At 45.2% G+C, this 15,706-nt stretch overlaps 2 protein-coding genes across 3 annotated transcripts; one reads left to right on the top strand and one right to left on the bottom strand.

The window, feature by feature from the left end:
• The first annotated feature begins 2,212 nt into the window (after positions 1 to 2,212).
• si:ch73-256g18.2 (small integral membrane protein 36) lies at positions 2,213 to 7,157 on the top strand. The gene is made up of 2 exons (XM_062378909.1): positions 2,213 to 2,795; positions 5,178 to 7,157. Exon 1 carries the CDS (start codon positions 2,363 to 2,365, stop codon positions 2,687 to 2,689), a length of 327 nt encoding a protein of 108 aa, XP_062234893.1. The 5' UTR covers positions 2,213 to 2,362; the 3' UTR covers positions 2,690 to 2,795; positions 5,178 to 7,157.
• Positions 7,158 to 8,010: 853 nt separating this feature from the next.
• On the bottom strand, positions 8,011 to 14,218 carry hlfb (HLF transcription factor, PAR bZIP family member b). 2 transcript variants are annotated; one of them, XM_062378575.1, is made up of 4 exons: positions 13,938 to 14,218; positions 11,842 to 12,201; positions 9,887 to 10,101; positions 8,011 to 9,629 (listed from the first exon to the last, which is right to left on the bottom strand). In XM_062378575.1, exons 1-4 carry the CDS (start codon positions 14,029 to 14,031, stop codon positions 9,411 to 9,413), a joined length of 888 nt encoding a protein of 295 aa, XP_062234559.1. In that variant the 5' UTR covers positions 14,032 to 14,218; the 3' UTR covers positions 8,011 to 9,410. The 2 variants fall into 2 exon arrangements, with proteins under 2 accessions (XP_062234559.1, XP_062234560.1); XM_062378576.1 differs by having other exon boundaries at positions 8,011 to 9,626; positions 13,938 to 14,216.
• Positions 14,219 to 15,706: the final 1,488 nt, after the last annotated feature.

Raw genomic sequence — 15,706 nt, forward strand, 5'->3', positions numbered from 1 at the left:
GGCCGAGGGGGGGGGGGGGCAGCGCCTCAAAGCAGGAAGCGCACTTTGTGCTGGAAAAGAATGGCAGCGACAGTTTCCACCGTGGCTGCTGTCGTGGGTCCAGTCGCTCGCCCTCTTGTGAGAAGGTTGTGATAAGAGGCCGCATGGTGACATCATCAGGACCGGATGGTGGAGGGGGTCTCATCACAGCTGTTTGGATTTCAGATGACGTCATAAACACCATCACTGCTGTTCCACCTGGCGTCCTACATGACTCTGAACCAGAGACACGCGTGAACTGATCTGGTTTCAGTTTGAAACTCTGGTTTGTGTTTGAGTCTGAACAGAATCTGAGACTTTAGTAAACGATGACACGTTCTCTTCCTGATTGGTTCTCATCAGTCACATGACTCGACTACCAGCGGTGAACACAAAGCGTCGCCAACACTTCCTGTCAGTAACACTTCCTGTCAGTAACACTTCCTGTCAGTAGCACCTCCCATAGATATATATATATATAAATATAAAGGCTAGATGTCTCGGCCATCTTGCCACAGGCAGCTCACTCACCCATTACATTGTGTTGTAGTTGTATGTACTTAAAAAAAAACATAACTTGCTCAATTTTCAACCGATTTTTAAACGGTTTGGTTTGTTACAAACGTCAGAGATGTAGTTATGACACTGCATACTTAAAAAATAGAATAATGTTCTATATAGGTACAAGATTTCCCTTTACAAATATACATCAATAATTATTTCGTTTTATTTTATTAAAAAAGTACATGTACCACTACCAACACAATGTTAATGGTGGGCGAGCTGCCTGTGGCAAGATGGCCGCCATGTGCGGACATTCGACTCCGTTGACCGGCAACACGGACGAGACATCTAGCCTTTATATCTATGGCACTTCCTGTCAGTAGCACTTCCTGTCAGTAGCACTTCCTGTCAGTAGCACTTCCTGTCAGTAACACTTCCTGTCAGTGGCACTTCCTGTCAGTAACACTTCCTGTCAGTAACACTTCCTGTCAGTAGCACTTCCTGTCAGTAACACTTCCTGTCAGTAACACTTCCTGTCAGTAGCAGTTCCTGTCAGTAACACTTCCTGTCAGTAACACTTCCTGTCAGTAACACTTCCTGTCAGTAACACTTCCTGTCAGTAACACTTCCTGTCAGTAGCACTTCCTGTCAGTAACACTTCCTGTCAGTAACACTTCCTGTCAGTAGCACTTCCTGTCTGATGTTTAACAGATGCTGAACGAATCCAAACAACATGTGGAGCCTCGTTCTGCTGCGTCTGCGTTTACTATGTGGGTCACATGACTTATTAATATATTTATATTTATATATATATATATATATACAGTTCATTTATAACATGTGATATATGTCCTGAGAGACCATGAGCTGTGTGAAAAGAGCGCCACCTCCAGGAGCTCGTGGTAAATCAGCTGCAAAGCCCCTGAGCTGCAGGTTGGATAAAGTTCAGAGTGAAACAAGAGACTGAACCCAGAGGATGAACCTGCAGCTCAAAGCTCTGAGACAAAGAATGAACACAGAGTAAATACACAATCACTGACTACCAAAAATGCAACACAAATAATAATGATTCTGCTTCAGTTCTGAAGTGAGGGATGATGGACAGAGAGTTGTGCCTGAGAGACGGCACTCAGGGCCAAAAGACCGAGACATGAGGACGTGATGAACATGAACGTTCACGTGGAGCTGCAGCTTCACACCAAAACCACTGAGTGACGAATTAACGTGTTGTTACATGACGCTGCTGGTCCTCCATCTTACTGAGAGGAGTTTGGTCTCCACGTGTTCCTGTAGTTGGCAAAATCAAAATAATGGAGGCTTAAGTTATTAAAAATGAGCAGCTTTGGTCATTGGCTGCTGGAGGTCGAGGATTAACGTCCGTCAAAGCTTCCCATCCTCCTGCTGTCTCTCTCTCTCTCTCTCCCTCTCTCTCTCTCTCTCTCTCTCTCTCACTCTCCCTCTCTCTCTCTCTCACTCTCTCTCTCTATCTCTCTCTTTCTCTCTTTCTCGCTCTAGCTGTCTCTCTTTCTCTCTCTCTCTCTCTCACTCTATCTCTCTCTCTCTTTCTCTGTCTCTCTCTCTCTCACTCTCCCCCCCCCCTCTCTCTCTCTCTCTCTCTCTCTTTCTCTCAGCTGATCCCTCATTTCACTGTCCATCCTCATCTTTTGCTCTTTCTCTCTTTCCAGCCAGCTGTCCATCCTCCGTCTATCATCAGTCTTTTGGGTTTTTGCTGGTTCTCCTCGTTTCACAAATATTTCCCTTTATTTCTGTTCTTTCCTTTTTCTGTTTCTGCTGCTGTCCCGCCCTCTCTTCCCTCCGGGTAGAGATATGAAGTGGCACCATGGGTTTCATGGAGTTCTACCTGGAGATTGACCCCGTCACCCTGAACCTCATCATCTTGGTCGCCAGCTATGTCATCCTGCTCCTGGTCTTCCTCATCTCCTGCATCCTGTACGACTGCCGGGGCAAAGACCCGACCAAGGAGTACGCGCCCGACACCACGCCGGCGCCGCCCAGCCAGTCGCCCATTCGCCTGGTGGTCATGCAGAACTCGCCGGCCTCGTCCCGCTGTGAGCCCAACAACACGGTGGCCCACGGAGAGCTGCCGACGCCCGACCTGAGCCGGGAGCGAGAAAGAGAGAGAGAGAAGAGGAGCACTTTGGTGTGAGGAAGAAGAGTGAGGAGGAGGAAGGTTTCAGACTGTAGATCTTTGTTTTAATTTGAATCGTTAACTTCCATCGATGGTGTCGATGAGCAGCTGAGGTCAGCGGGAGGTAAGCACCCACAAAATGTCACATATCAACGTGTGTGTGTTCATCTCACACATACACACGTGCACATTGTCATGTTCTGTATGTTCTGACTAATCCGTCATAATTAAATACAATGAAATCAATTATGACTGATGTGTGACACGAATCGAGGCCTCTGTCCAATCACTGGAGTCAGAGCGTCTGATTGGTCCAATTCGGTCTCATCTGATTAACAACAAATCAAAACCTGATTCGTCTCATTCCCGTCTGATGAGCAGCTTCTCGTTATGATCATTAAACATCTTTTACATCTGAATGTCTCTCTTAGATAAATAGTTGTTTATAAAACTGAGTGACATCATGGCTCCCAAACGCAAATACACCGCTCACCTGTCTGAAACCTGTGTTCTGTGTAATGACCAGCAGGGGGCGACTCCACGGGCTGCTTCTATAGAATCTATGAGAAAATGACTTTAACGGATGATGTCACAGTGACGGTTGGTTTGGTTTATAAGAGTCAGTCTGTGGTGAGCGGGTGGATGGACCGTGACGTCCCTCAGACACAGATCGGACGCTGTGCAGCTCCCCTCCCCCCCGACTCAGGTCCAGACCGTTAATCTGCCCTGTAAATCCTCAGCCTGACCCCCCACCCCCCCCCCCCCTCCATCAGCCAGATGAAGCCGGCATCATAAAGCCTCACTGACAGAGAAATAATGAATGGATGGACATTCACTCATCCCTTTGACGCAGCATATGGTGGCAGCAGGACGGACCCTGTGGTGTGAGGGTTACAGATGTGGTGTGAGGTTACAGATGTGGTGTGAGGTTACAGATGTGGTGTGAGGGTTACAGATGTGGTGTGAGGGTTACAGATGTGGCAGGAGGACAGACCCTGTGGTGTGAGGGTTACAGATGTGGTGTGAGGTTACAGATGTGGTGTGAGGGTTACAGATGTGGCAGCAGGACGGACCCTGTGGTGTGAGGTTACAGATGTGGTGTGAGGGTTACAGATGTGGCAGCAGGACGGACCCTGTGGTGTGAGGGTTACAGATGTGGCAGCAGGACAGACCCTGTGGTGTGAGGGTTACAGATGTGGCAGCAGGACGGACCCTGTGGTGTGAGGTTACAGATGTGGCAGGAGGACGGACCCTGTGGTGTGAGGTTACAGATGTGGCAGCAGGACGGACCCTGTGGTGTGAGGGTTACAGATGTGGCAGCAGGACGGACCCTGTGGTATGAGGTTACAGATGTGGCAGCAGGACGGACCCTGTGGTGTGAGGTTACAGATGTGGCAGGAGGACGGACCCTGTGGTGTGAGGTTACAGATGTGGCAGCAGGACTGACCCTGTGGTGTGAGGGTTACAGATGTGGCAGCAGGACGGACCCTGTGGTGTGAGGGTTACAGATGTGGCAGCAGGACGGACCCTGTGGTGTGAGGTTACAGATGTGGCAGCAGGACGGACCCTGTGGTGTGAGGGTTACAGATGTGGCAGCAGGACAGACCCTGTGGTGTGAGGGTTACAGATGTGGCAGCAGGACAGACCCTGTGGTGTGAGGGTTACAGATGTGGCAGCAGGACGGACCCTGTGGTGTGAGGGTTACAGATGTGGCAGCAGGACGGACCCTGTGGTGTGAGGTTACAGATGTGGCAGCAGGACGGACCCTGTGGTGTGAGGGTTACAGATGTGGCAGCAGGACGGACCCTGTGGTGTGAGGGTTACAGATGTGGTGTGAGGGTTACAGATGTGGCAGCAGGACGGACCCTGTGGTGTGAGGGTTACAGATGTGGCAGCAGGACGGACCCTGTGGTGTGAGGTTACAGATGTGGCAGCAGGACTGACCCTGTGGTGTGAGGGTTACAGATGTGGCAGCAGGACGGACCCTGTGGTGTGAGGGTTACAGATGTGGTGTGAGGGTTACAGATGTGGCAGCAGGACGGACCCTGTGGTGTGAGGGTTACAGATGTGGTGTGAGGGTTACAGATGTGGCAGCAGGACAGACCCTGTGGTGTGAGGGTTACAGATGTGGCAGCAGGACGGACCCTGTGGTGTGAGGGTTACAGATGTGGTGTGAGGTTACAGATGTGGAAGTTTTATTTAAATTGTTTTCTTTTATTGACAAAACAAGTTTTAGTGGCAGCTACCAAAGGTGCTGTACAGTGCAGCTCATAGACCTCCTCCATGTTATCAGATGGGACATGGACCAAACTAAAACCTCTGACCTCTACACCACGACCTCACTCCACCATCACTACAGACTCTGACATCATCGCAGTCGGATCGGTAGCATGACGTGACTAATAAAAACAAACATGGCGGCACAACGACACCAAAACGTGATGAAATATTAATTCTCTTATGAACTTTGTGGGAAATGTTTTATTAATTTCTGTGTTTTTTCAAGGAGTCGCCCTCATCTGGTGAAAATAAAAAACCCTGAAGCTCTTTGAATTCCCACCAACAGCCTCCATCAACCTGCAGCACGAACGCCACCTGATGTGACCTCATCACGCCGCTGGACGCAAAGAACAGTAACCTCCACTGATGTCCAGCATCTCAGAGGGACGCGCCTGTGAGACACATGGACACTTTGAGGTCAAAGGGGGCGGAGCTCTCACTCGTCTCTGTCATCTTTGCCTTCAGTTCCACCTCAGACTCATTTCAGTAGAAGAAGAAAGAACTGAAATCCACAGTCTCTGGAGGATCTCATCTTCTGGATCTGAACCTTCAACCATCTGATGCTAAGCTTCATTCTTGTAATTTCTGAGGGGTTTTTCTCTGTAAGTGAATAATCCTCCATCGTACTTCTGAGTCTAATGTTAAAAATTTCAACATTTCTAATTAAATGTTTTTTGGGGTTCAGAGATTCAAATCTATTTTAGCCCCCCGGATAAAAACTCCAGAGAAAGTGGAAATACTTCCTCTGAGATGTGACGGTGAAAAAGCCAAACTGGTTAAATCCCTCCTCCTCCCCCCGCACACGTCAGGCCGTCCTCTCTGCTGATTGGCTGTGGCAGCAGGTCACATGATCCGAGGATGTAACGTACTCGTGCCACCGCGGCGTTCGCTGCGACAAATCCCCTTCCATAAAAAAACGCAAAAATCTGAGTGAGCCAATGGCTGCATCCCGTCCCTGATATGAATTACATAACAACCCTCCCCTCATATTTCATGTTGGATTATAATCTGAGTATTAGAGATGTATTAAGTATTTGTTTTTCCCCTCTGCTGTTTTTTTGACGGGGGGGGGGGTTTGACATAAGCCTCAGTTGGTTCAGACCTGACGGCTCAGCTGATGCCGACATGAGGCTCAGAGATCTGACAGGAAACTACAAGAAGAACTCGTCTGTGACGTCAGATCCTCATCCAGTCACAGGAGTCGATCACATCAGAGGCTCCATGAAGTTACTGTCCATCAAAACAGTTTTTTACTTTTTAACTTTCACCTACAGAATAAAAACATCCGACAGCTGAATCTTCCAAAGACCAACTTTTCTTTGTCAGAGGCAGAATCGATAAACCCTGACTAAGACTCTTCAGAAAAGATGATCAGACATCTTTGACAAACATTTATTTAAAGTCAGCTTTTATATTTTTGTTTGGTCCATGTCCCAAGTGCTAACATGGAGGAGGCAGGGTTTATGACCTATACTTCAGCCAGCCACCAGGGGACAATTGAGACACTCCGGCTTCACATTTGTGATTGTTTCGTTTTATTTATGAACTGAACATTCACAATAATGGACCTGAGTTTAGTGTAAATTTATTTCATGTATTATTTGACATCAACGTTCATGTTAATGGAAATATATATGGAAGGTTTAATGTGTTTGTTGTTGTAGTACTCAATCTATCCACAAGAGGCTGTAGTGCACTATCCCAATCTAATCAACACTAAAAGTTTATGAATTTGTTAATTATTTTCTTTAATATATAAATATATGTGAAATTATTAATTTAACTATGATAGATCATAAACTGTTTTTGGATTTTTCATTAGGAAAAATGCTCCAGGTAAAATAAAATTGAAATTCACTGGCCTTTCAGGACTTCTGTACAACTCTGGTTCTGATACTACTACTTCAAATTATAGTAATAATACTTATAACAATACCAACAATAACACAGAGCAGAACTAATATTCCTTTAAAAACATTTAATTGATTGGTCGTCTAACTGTTGTCGAGCAGCTTTTGTATAAAACCAATAATGTGACCAGAATTAAACAATGTACTTTAAATCGTATTTATCAAATGTGAACAACAACAAAGGTGTAAATTCATGAATAATAATTAAAAGAAAGCTGAACTGTTTGTTTTTATATGTACACGAAAGGAAAGAATTTGAGCTGCAACACAAATAAATCAATTTTTCTCTGATAGTTCATCTTTTGTTTGTCAAACATTTTTCATGTTCATGTGAAAAACTGTATTTTCTAAAAAAATATTTAATCTGTATGTTCAAGTTGTATAAATGAGGAGGAGGAGGCGGCACATATATAGATAAACACACATATAGATAAACACGTATACAGATAAACACATATACAGATAAACACATATATAGATAAACACATATACAGATAAACACACATATAGATAAACACGTATACAGATAAACACATATATAGATAAACACATATACAGATAAACACAAACCTGCTTCCAGTGAAGGTTCAGAGGTCAGGTGACAACAACAGGAAGTTCTGGGGGAGATGATCTGGAAGTTGTTTGAGTCTTTTGCAGATTTATTATTTTATTACTATTTGTATATTTTCTCCGCAACGGATATTATGGGATGTATCAGGTAGTTTTGATGAGTTTCCCATTGTTTCTGTTGAGTCACTGTGGAGGTGCTGCCCCCTGCTGGTCTTACACAGACTCACTGTTAATACAACCAGACTTTTACAATTTGTCCTGATGTCTCTTGTATTTGATGTGAAGCACTTTGAACAGACTTGTATGGTTTGTCATGATTTCTCTATAATATACACTTTCATTCACTTTCAGTTTATAATGAATGCTTTTGAATTTTAAGACTAAATTTAATATTGGTCCATCACATTACTAACACAAGCATCATTATTAAAATATTTAAAATAAATTGTAATGAAATATAGTTGAATGTTGATTATTGAACTTTGGACAAATGGACTGATTTTACACTAAAACAGTAAAATCATTAAAATCCTGAATTTAGTCAACATTCATTGACGAGAACAAAAAACACCAGAGAGCCACGAATTTAAGTTTTTATTTATTTAAACATTTTAAATATATATTTAAACACAAATCCAACAGAAGAAGAAGAAGAAGAAGAAGAAGAAGAAGAAGGGATTCAGGTTTCATTCCTCCACTAACACTCGATTCTACGTGTTCTGAGGCGACTGTTGCTGACGGGATGAAGAAGAAGAGGGGGAGGAGCCAGAGAATCAGCTATAGATAAACACACAGGTGAGCTGAGGGAGGAGGGGAGGAGTGCACGACCCGGACTGGTTAGACCAACGTTCAATTATTAGTCATATGTGTAATAACAACATTCAGGAGGACAGAATATATATATTTCTTTAAACAAACAAAATATCTCTGAATAAACATTTAAATCTTTGATATCAATCTATCCTTTATATACCATTTAATTTTGCTCGGTAGTAAAGTACTAAAGTGGTTCCACACCAACGCTTCAAATATACATTCATGTTTCACTCAGCCACTGGGGGCGCTCTCCCCACTGAGCTGCACTTGACAAAAAAGTTATAATAAAGTTTGTGCCAAAGAGAACGTTCTATTGGTTTCTAAACGTGAAAGTTATCCTCTGATATAAACATTTCAGACACAATAATCAAACATCTTTTTTTACAGAATAAAAATGCAACAAATATGCATTTTGTTTATATTTTACATAAAATATATTTTATGATGTATTAGAAAATACAATAATCAAACATATTTGGTTGTATTTGTGTTTTCTTTATAGTTCTTATAAAGTTTATGTAAAGATTTTTTTTAACAAATGGGTTCCAAGATTCCAAGTCGGTCGAGCTCCAGGTCTTACGTCTACACAAACAGGAAGAGGAAGTGACGGGTTTGTATCGTGGACAGGTGCATTATGGGAGGCTCTGTGGGGGGGCACCTGCAGGGGCTCGTATGTGTGTGTGTGCATGCTTGGGACCTTTAGCCACACAGATCTAATCAATTCTCTCATGAGTCTCAATCAGGGGTCGGCAACCCGCGGCTCCAGACCAATCGTATTTGGTAGAAGAGCGAGCAAAATGGCTGCCGACCCCTGAACTAAATGAACATTTGGACAAAATTTGAAGAAATATTCACGATAATGAGACAAACAACCTGAAAGCCTCCGTGTCTCCACTAGGTGTCACTGGTGCAGAGCGATAAAACAGTGTTTTGTTGTGTTTTTCTAACTGTGTGAGATGTTTAGAATCATTTGCGTCCTCAGTGGGAACCAATAAGGAACCAAATCAGACAGGAAGTGATGGTTTGAGTCTTTTCATGTGATTTGTTGATGTTTTTCCTTTAATTTAAAGCAGGTGGAGTTATCTGATTGGTCGGTGGACTGGCCTGCCTGCCAGGAAGTGACTGAGTGGGTTGGTCAGGAGGAGGCGGGGCTCTGTGTGTGGTCAGAGTGGCCCGTGCAGCCCCTTGTACTTGGACAGGATGCTCTTGGTGTGTCCGAGCTCCTTCCTCAGGTCGGCCACCTCCCACCTCAGAGCACAGTTCTCCTTTTCCAGGAAGCCGGCTCGGGTGGCGATCTGGTTCTCTTTGAGCCGCCGAGCGACCCGGGACCGCTTCGCAGCAAAGTTGTTCTTCCTGCGGCTGGCCCAGTATTTGTCATCCTGCTCGAAGAATGACAAGTAATCGTACTTAGTCTTACTTTGTACTTGTTATATCTTCTCTGTGAAAAGAGACTAACCTCCATCAACTGATGAAGATATTGTGATACGACAGAAAGCTCCAGAACAACTATTCAGAATGAAACTTGTGTTTGAGAATAAAAACATGTTTTTATTCAACTTAATAAAACTCCTACAGGAAATCGGTTCCTGTTGCCTAGTGAGCTGATTTGTTTGTCGGGTCAGAACCAGCTCCAAATTACCTTCAGGTCCTCCGGCATGAAGACCTTCCGAGCTTTCTTGATCATCGGCTGCGGTTTCAGCTCCTCGGCAGAGAACTTGCGTTTGCGTGGGTCGAACATCTCCTGACCCGGGACGCTGGACAGAGCCAGGTCTGCTGGGTCGGGCTGGTAGCCACTGGGAACCTGGATGGATTCTGGGTCGATGGGGCTCGGACTGTTTCTGGAGTTTGGGAGGCCTGAAAGGAGGCGGAGTCAATAAGTTATCAAAAACATCTGAGGTCACGTGATGGTAAATGGTCTAAATTTAAATATTAAAACTGATCAAACAATGAAGGAACCTTTTTATCTCCTCAAACAAACCTGAAGCACTGATCATCCAACTTTTCCTCTATGAAGAAAAAACACTTCTTTTCATATTTAATATGAAGTTACAATTTTAAAGAGCAGAATACTATGACTTATTATATAAGACATGACAATAGAACTGGTTGTGTGTGTATGTGTGTGTGTGTTTGTGTGTGTCTGTGTGTGTGTGTCTGTAACAACCCGACCCTCACTTCTGTTAATTGAAAGTTTGGTCGCCATCTTAGTTTCTGTGTATATGAAACCTTTAGTTCATTAATCTATAACTTTAATCCAGCATCTGTACAAACTGTATTTATCTCACGTTAGCACAACATTAGAGAATATATAATATATAATATATAATAATAGAGTTGTTATCAGGACCAACACTAGTTAGCAGCCTAGCATTAGCTTTGAAAGCTAAGTTAGCTAAGTTAGCTTATAGAGTTGGTGATCAGGACCAATGTTTATCTAACATAAGCAACACATTACTATCACTACAAGCTAAGCTAGCTGAGGTAGCTCAGTCAGAGGTGGGGGGGTAGGGGGCTATGGAGGAGCAGGTTTATACAGGATGGTTGTGGGTTATGTTGTGGTGCACCCTGGGTAAAGTCGCTGGTTCCTGCCTCCTCATCTGCTGCACAGACACAGACCCATGTGGGGAAACAAATATATCAGATTATGCCAGAGATTACTGATCTATATTCAGACGTCAGGTCACAGATTAACTCGGCTGCAGTTTGGATTTCATTGGAACAAGTGGTGAAGGAAATATTCAGATCCTGAAGGTGATGAAGCGTGAGAGCGTAGTAAACGATTAATCACTGATCGATTAGAAGTGATCGGACGATAATGTCGGGCTGAGATTCATCAGGTGGACATGACGGTCTTACAACATGATCTATATGCTTCATTAATTATGAGATTCAGCTTCTTCTGCCTCCACATGATCAGTCAATCAGTGAATTCACCTTTAAACATCTGATCAGTTCAACAACACTCAGACATTCTTATTAACCTGCAAACACATGTCACATGTCACATGTCACATGTCACTTGTGTGTGTGTGTGTGTTTGTGTCCCTCCATGAGATCAGTAGTTTAAGAACATACCTTTCTCTGCAGAATTAGGCCAGCCGGCGACAACACACACACACACACACACACGAAATTACATAAAACGCTCCCGCATGCGCACATACATGCAGGAGTAGACACACACTCACACCAAGTCAAGTCACATGGCCTAATTCTGCAGGGGACAATATGTTCTTAAACCAGTGATCTCATGGAGGGACACACACACACACACACACACACACACACACACACACAGGAGGGATCCGCAGCTTCTTCAACTAGTGAACCAACAAACTCACAAACCTTGTCTCCATTAAATCACTTTCATCTTTTTTTACTTGAACCTCTTGTGGGGTTCCTCAAGGATCCATCCTGGGCCCTGTTCTTTTGTACCTTCTCATTTCTTTTCAGTGGTAACAAGTTGCACTCAAACAATAATCGTGAAACCCAGGATGTCCTGGAAAGTGAACGTGTTTAAACCTGCGGTTATTTCCTTTGTGTGACGTTGTGATGTCATTTAAAGATGGCCGCCAGGTGTGGAGATGTTGTTACCTGCTCTCGTCGGGCTGCTGTGGAGCCGGTTGGGAGGGGTGAGGCTCTCCTTTATGGAGGCGTGGCTGCTCAGGTCCATCACTGAGGGCGTCAGAGTGGGTGGGGCCGGGGGCGTGATTGGCTGGTGGCGTGATGTAGGCTGTGGTTTGTGCTGGTCTTGATGGTGGTGGAGGTAGTGGGTGGGGCTGGAGGGGAGGCCGTTCTCCGACAGAAACTCCTCCAAGTCCATGTACTCCAGCTGGAAGGAGTCTCCATCGTAGGGCAGAGTCTTGTCCCACAGCGTTGGGCCCAGGAAGGCTGACTGGGGGGCGCTGTGCTCCTCCTCCAGGTTCTTCTCCTTCTCCTGCTCCTTGCTGAGAGCTGACGGAGGACACAGAACAAAAACAATCATTAAATGTTTTTTCTCTTATTGCGTTCGGTCTGTTTGTTCAGAACAGGTTTCAGTCTGGTTTGCAACTGGTCTCGACCATGGACGACCACTGATGGAAGTGAAAGAAGACGCCTCAGTCCACTGAGTCGACGTCACGACTTCCGTTAACGGTCAACCACGACTTCTCTGGGCCGCGCCCACAGGAGGTGGGAACAAATCTGTTGAATGGAATCATTGAGTTAATTTGCTTCTTATTAAAGTGGAAAGCAGTCTCTGTTTCCATCCAGCAGGTGGCGGTGTGTGTGTCGTATGAGTGTTGAGACGTTTTTCATCTTCATGTTTCAGGAAACACAAAGAAGAGCAGGGGTCTCATTTAGAAGAGGGTGTGTCGGATTCATACTTAAATCCTATGTACGTACAAAAGCCGGAAATGGCGTACGCAAAAGATGATTCCGATTTATAAAACCGTGCCCACGCACACCTGAATGCAACGTTCGCTTTAGAAATCACAGTCCACCTGGAAACGCCCGGATCTGCCTCCCAATCCGCCCCCACACGCCCACTTTCAACCATAAATGGTCAATGCAAAGCACCGCGTGAATATCAAATGATGCTGCTGACCAATGGGCTTCCTCCTGAGTCCTGACGGAGTCAAGGCATAAAGCGATGAGAAGAGGAAGTGAAACCTTCTGACCCTGACAAGAGGTGATGGTTAGTGAGGTGGAGGTGAAGAGCGACTTCATGGAACAGCAGTGATGTCACTAATAAAGAAAACACACTGACTCTCTGCTGCTGCTGTTGATAACACAATGTGTGAGATCACAAATCACTGAACCCTCTCTTCCTCCTCGTCCTTCCATTCACGTGCACACCTCAGAGAACCCCGCACCACTGTCACGGCAGTATTCATTTATTTAGAGCATCGGATCGATTCCCTCACATCAGTGGATCCTCAGCTCCTCTGGGATGTTCTTTGGAAAGTGTCTTCATCTCCTGTGAGCTCTGTGCGCCTGATGCTCAGTCACGTTCACTGCAGCGATCTGATGAGACACCCACAGTGTATTAAAAACTATTAATGACTCGGCTCTGTAACTCCGCTCTTAAATCAAATCTGAATTTGCTTTAAGTTGTTTTATTTTATTTTTTTATAATAAAAAGGCTCGTGTGGAGCAGATACGTCACGCGAGCAGAACTAAGATGTTGTTTTTGATGTAAATGATGAATTGATCAATAATCTGCTTCAGTTCATCAGCTCACGTCTGAGAAACGTTCCTACGCACACACACACACACACACACACACACACTCAGACGCACAAACACACAAACGCACACTCACACACACACAGACGCACACACACTCTCTCTCACTCTTTCACACACACACACACACACTCAGACGCACAAACACACAAACACACACAGACGCACACACACTCTCTCTCACTCTTTCACACACACACACGCACGCACTCAGACGCACCACACACACACTCAGACGCACACAAACACACACACACACACACACACACTCAGACGCACACAAACACACACACACACACACACACACACACACACTCAGACGCACAAACCCACAAACACACACTCTCACACACACAGACGCACACACTCTCTCACTCTTTCACACACACACACGCACACACTCAGACGCACCACACACACACTCAGACGCACACACTCGGCCACACACACCCCCTCACACGCACCTTCATGGCGCAGGGACAGCCTCCCCGGTGTCTCCAGCAGAGACCTCAGGACTCCGTGCGGGGACAGGACACTGAGAGACAGCGGTCGAGACATTTTCTTCAGACGAAAAGACAAAGTGAGCTGTTGTGATGACGTCAGATCTGCGGCTCCATCCAGAGAGAATAACCTGGTGGAGTGAGGCGCTGTGCACGCGCTGCGTCCTGTGCGCGTGTGTCGCGAGGAAGATGCAACTGATCACTGATCCATGTTTGACAGCCGAGGACTGCTGACGTCAGAGCGCGAGACAAACACCCGCCTCCTCACCTCCTCACCCCCCCCGTACTCCCTCCTCACCCCTCCCTCCCCCTTACTCCCTCCTCACCCCTCCCTCCCCCTCCCCATCTTCACAATGACTTCATCTGATGATTATTGATCAAAATTCAACATCAATGATCCTTAACACACACACTCAGGTGTCACTTTATTAGGAACAGTAGATTAAAACTGTTGCACTTTATGTGGAGCTGGTGGAGCTGGTGAAGATGGTGGAGCTGGTGAAGATGGTGGAGCTGGTGGAGCTGGTGGAGCTGGTGAGGCTGATGGAGCAGATGGAGGTGATCGAGCTGGTGAAGCTGGTGGAGCTGGTGAAACTTGTTCATCCTATTTGTTATATGTTTTCCTGACAAAACGTTTGTCTACACAAACACACACACACACACACACACACACACACACTCTGAAGAGAGAAATGCTGGGTCACATGATTGGGCCAACTTGACCTACTTTCGTCCAATCAGAGGCCTCCATCTCCAGCTGTTCCCCCTCCCTCTCCCCCTCCTCCCCTGCAGCCTGGTCACATTGGACACCATGTGTTCAGAGGAGGACAAAAACAAAGGAGGAGAGGAGAGGAGAGTAGAGGAGGAGAGAGGAGAGGAGAGTAGAGGAGGAGAGAGGAGAAGAGAGGAGAGGAGAGTAGAGGAGGAGAGAGGAGAGAGGTGAGAGGAGGAGAGTAGAGGAGGAGAGAGGTGAGAGGAGGAGAGGAGAGGAGGAGAGTAGAGGAGGAGAGGAGAGAAGAGGAAACAAAGAAGTGTGTGTGTGTGTCTGTGTGTAGGACTGATTGTGACATAGAGACATATATAAACTATTAATATTAAAATAGTCTAAAAAAAACTGTAATGGCAGGAAGAGTATCTATTCAACTAATATTAAATAGATAAATAAATTATATAATAAAAAATGATGAAAACGACACAAATGTTTTGCATCATGTGATCTAAGCGTGGTGGGCGTGGCCTCCTCTCGCTCCTGTCAACAGCGGTTGCTAAAGCACGGTTTTGTTTTGTTGACCTTAGTGAAAGAAGACAGTAGGACAGAGTGTCTGTCCCGCAGGACACGTCCTCTGATTTCCTCCTTACTTCTCAGGTTCTCTGTCCTGCTGCGGCCGACTGAGGAGCGGCTGGTGGAGACCAAACCTGAGCTATAACAAGTTAAAGGTCTTTATACACGACCAACAAATCACTTTAATGACATGAAAATGTGTCAGTATTGAACTTATGATGGAGGCATGATGGAGACATGATGGAGACATTATGAGACATTATGAGACATTATGGAGACATGATGGAGATATGGACACATCATGTAAACTGCGGTTGAAATGGAACAAAGTTCATCGACTTTGTTTATTTTTATTAAAAACATGTCTCATGTCTCTGGACCTGATTCACTTTCAGGTTTGTTTGACTTTGTCTCCGTTACAACAGTTAAACATTATCATTAAGTTTGTTCA

This window comes from Platichthys flesus, chromosome 20 (assembly GCF_949316205.1).
Source record: "Platichthys flesus chromosome 20, fPlaFle2.1, whole genome shotgun sequence".
Taxonomy (NCBI): Eukaryota; Metazoa; Chordata; class Actinopteri; order Pleuronectiformes; family Pleuronectidae; genus Platichthys; species Platichthys flesus.

What these genes read in the sequence shown, in the direction of transcription:
- si:ch73-256g18.2 (XM_062378909.1), top strand. Translation starts at nt 2,363, where the DNA reads ATGGGTTTCATGGAGTTCTACCTGGAGATTGACCCCGTCACCCTGAAC.
- hlfb (XM_062378575.1), bottom strand. Translation starts at nt 14,031, where the DNA reads ATGTCTCGACCGCTGTCTCTCAGTGTCCTGTCCCCGCACGGAGTCCTG. An exon ending in CAGCAGCCCGACGAGAGCAG is followed by an intron (nt 10,102 to 11,841) that starts GTAACAACATCT and finishes GCCTCCTTTCAG; the next exon opens with GCCTCCCAAACTCCAGAAAC. An exon ending in TCATGCCGGAGGACCTGAAG is followed by an intron (nt 9,630 to 9,886) that starts GTAATTTGGAGC and finishes TCATTCTTCGAG; the next exon opens with CAGGATGACAAATACTGGGC.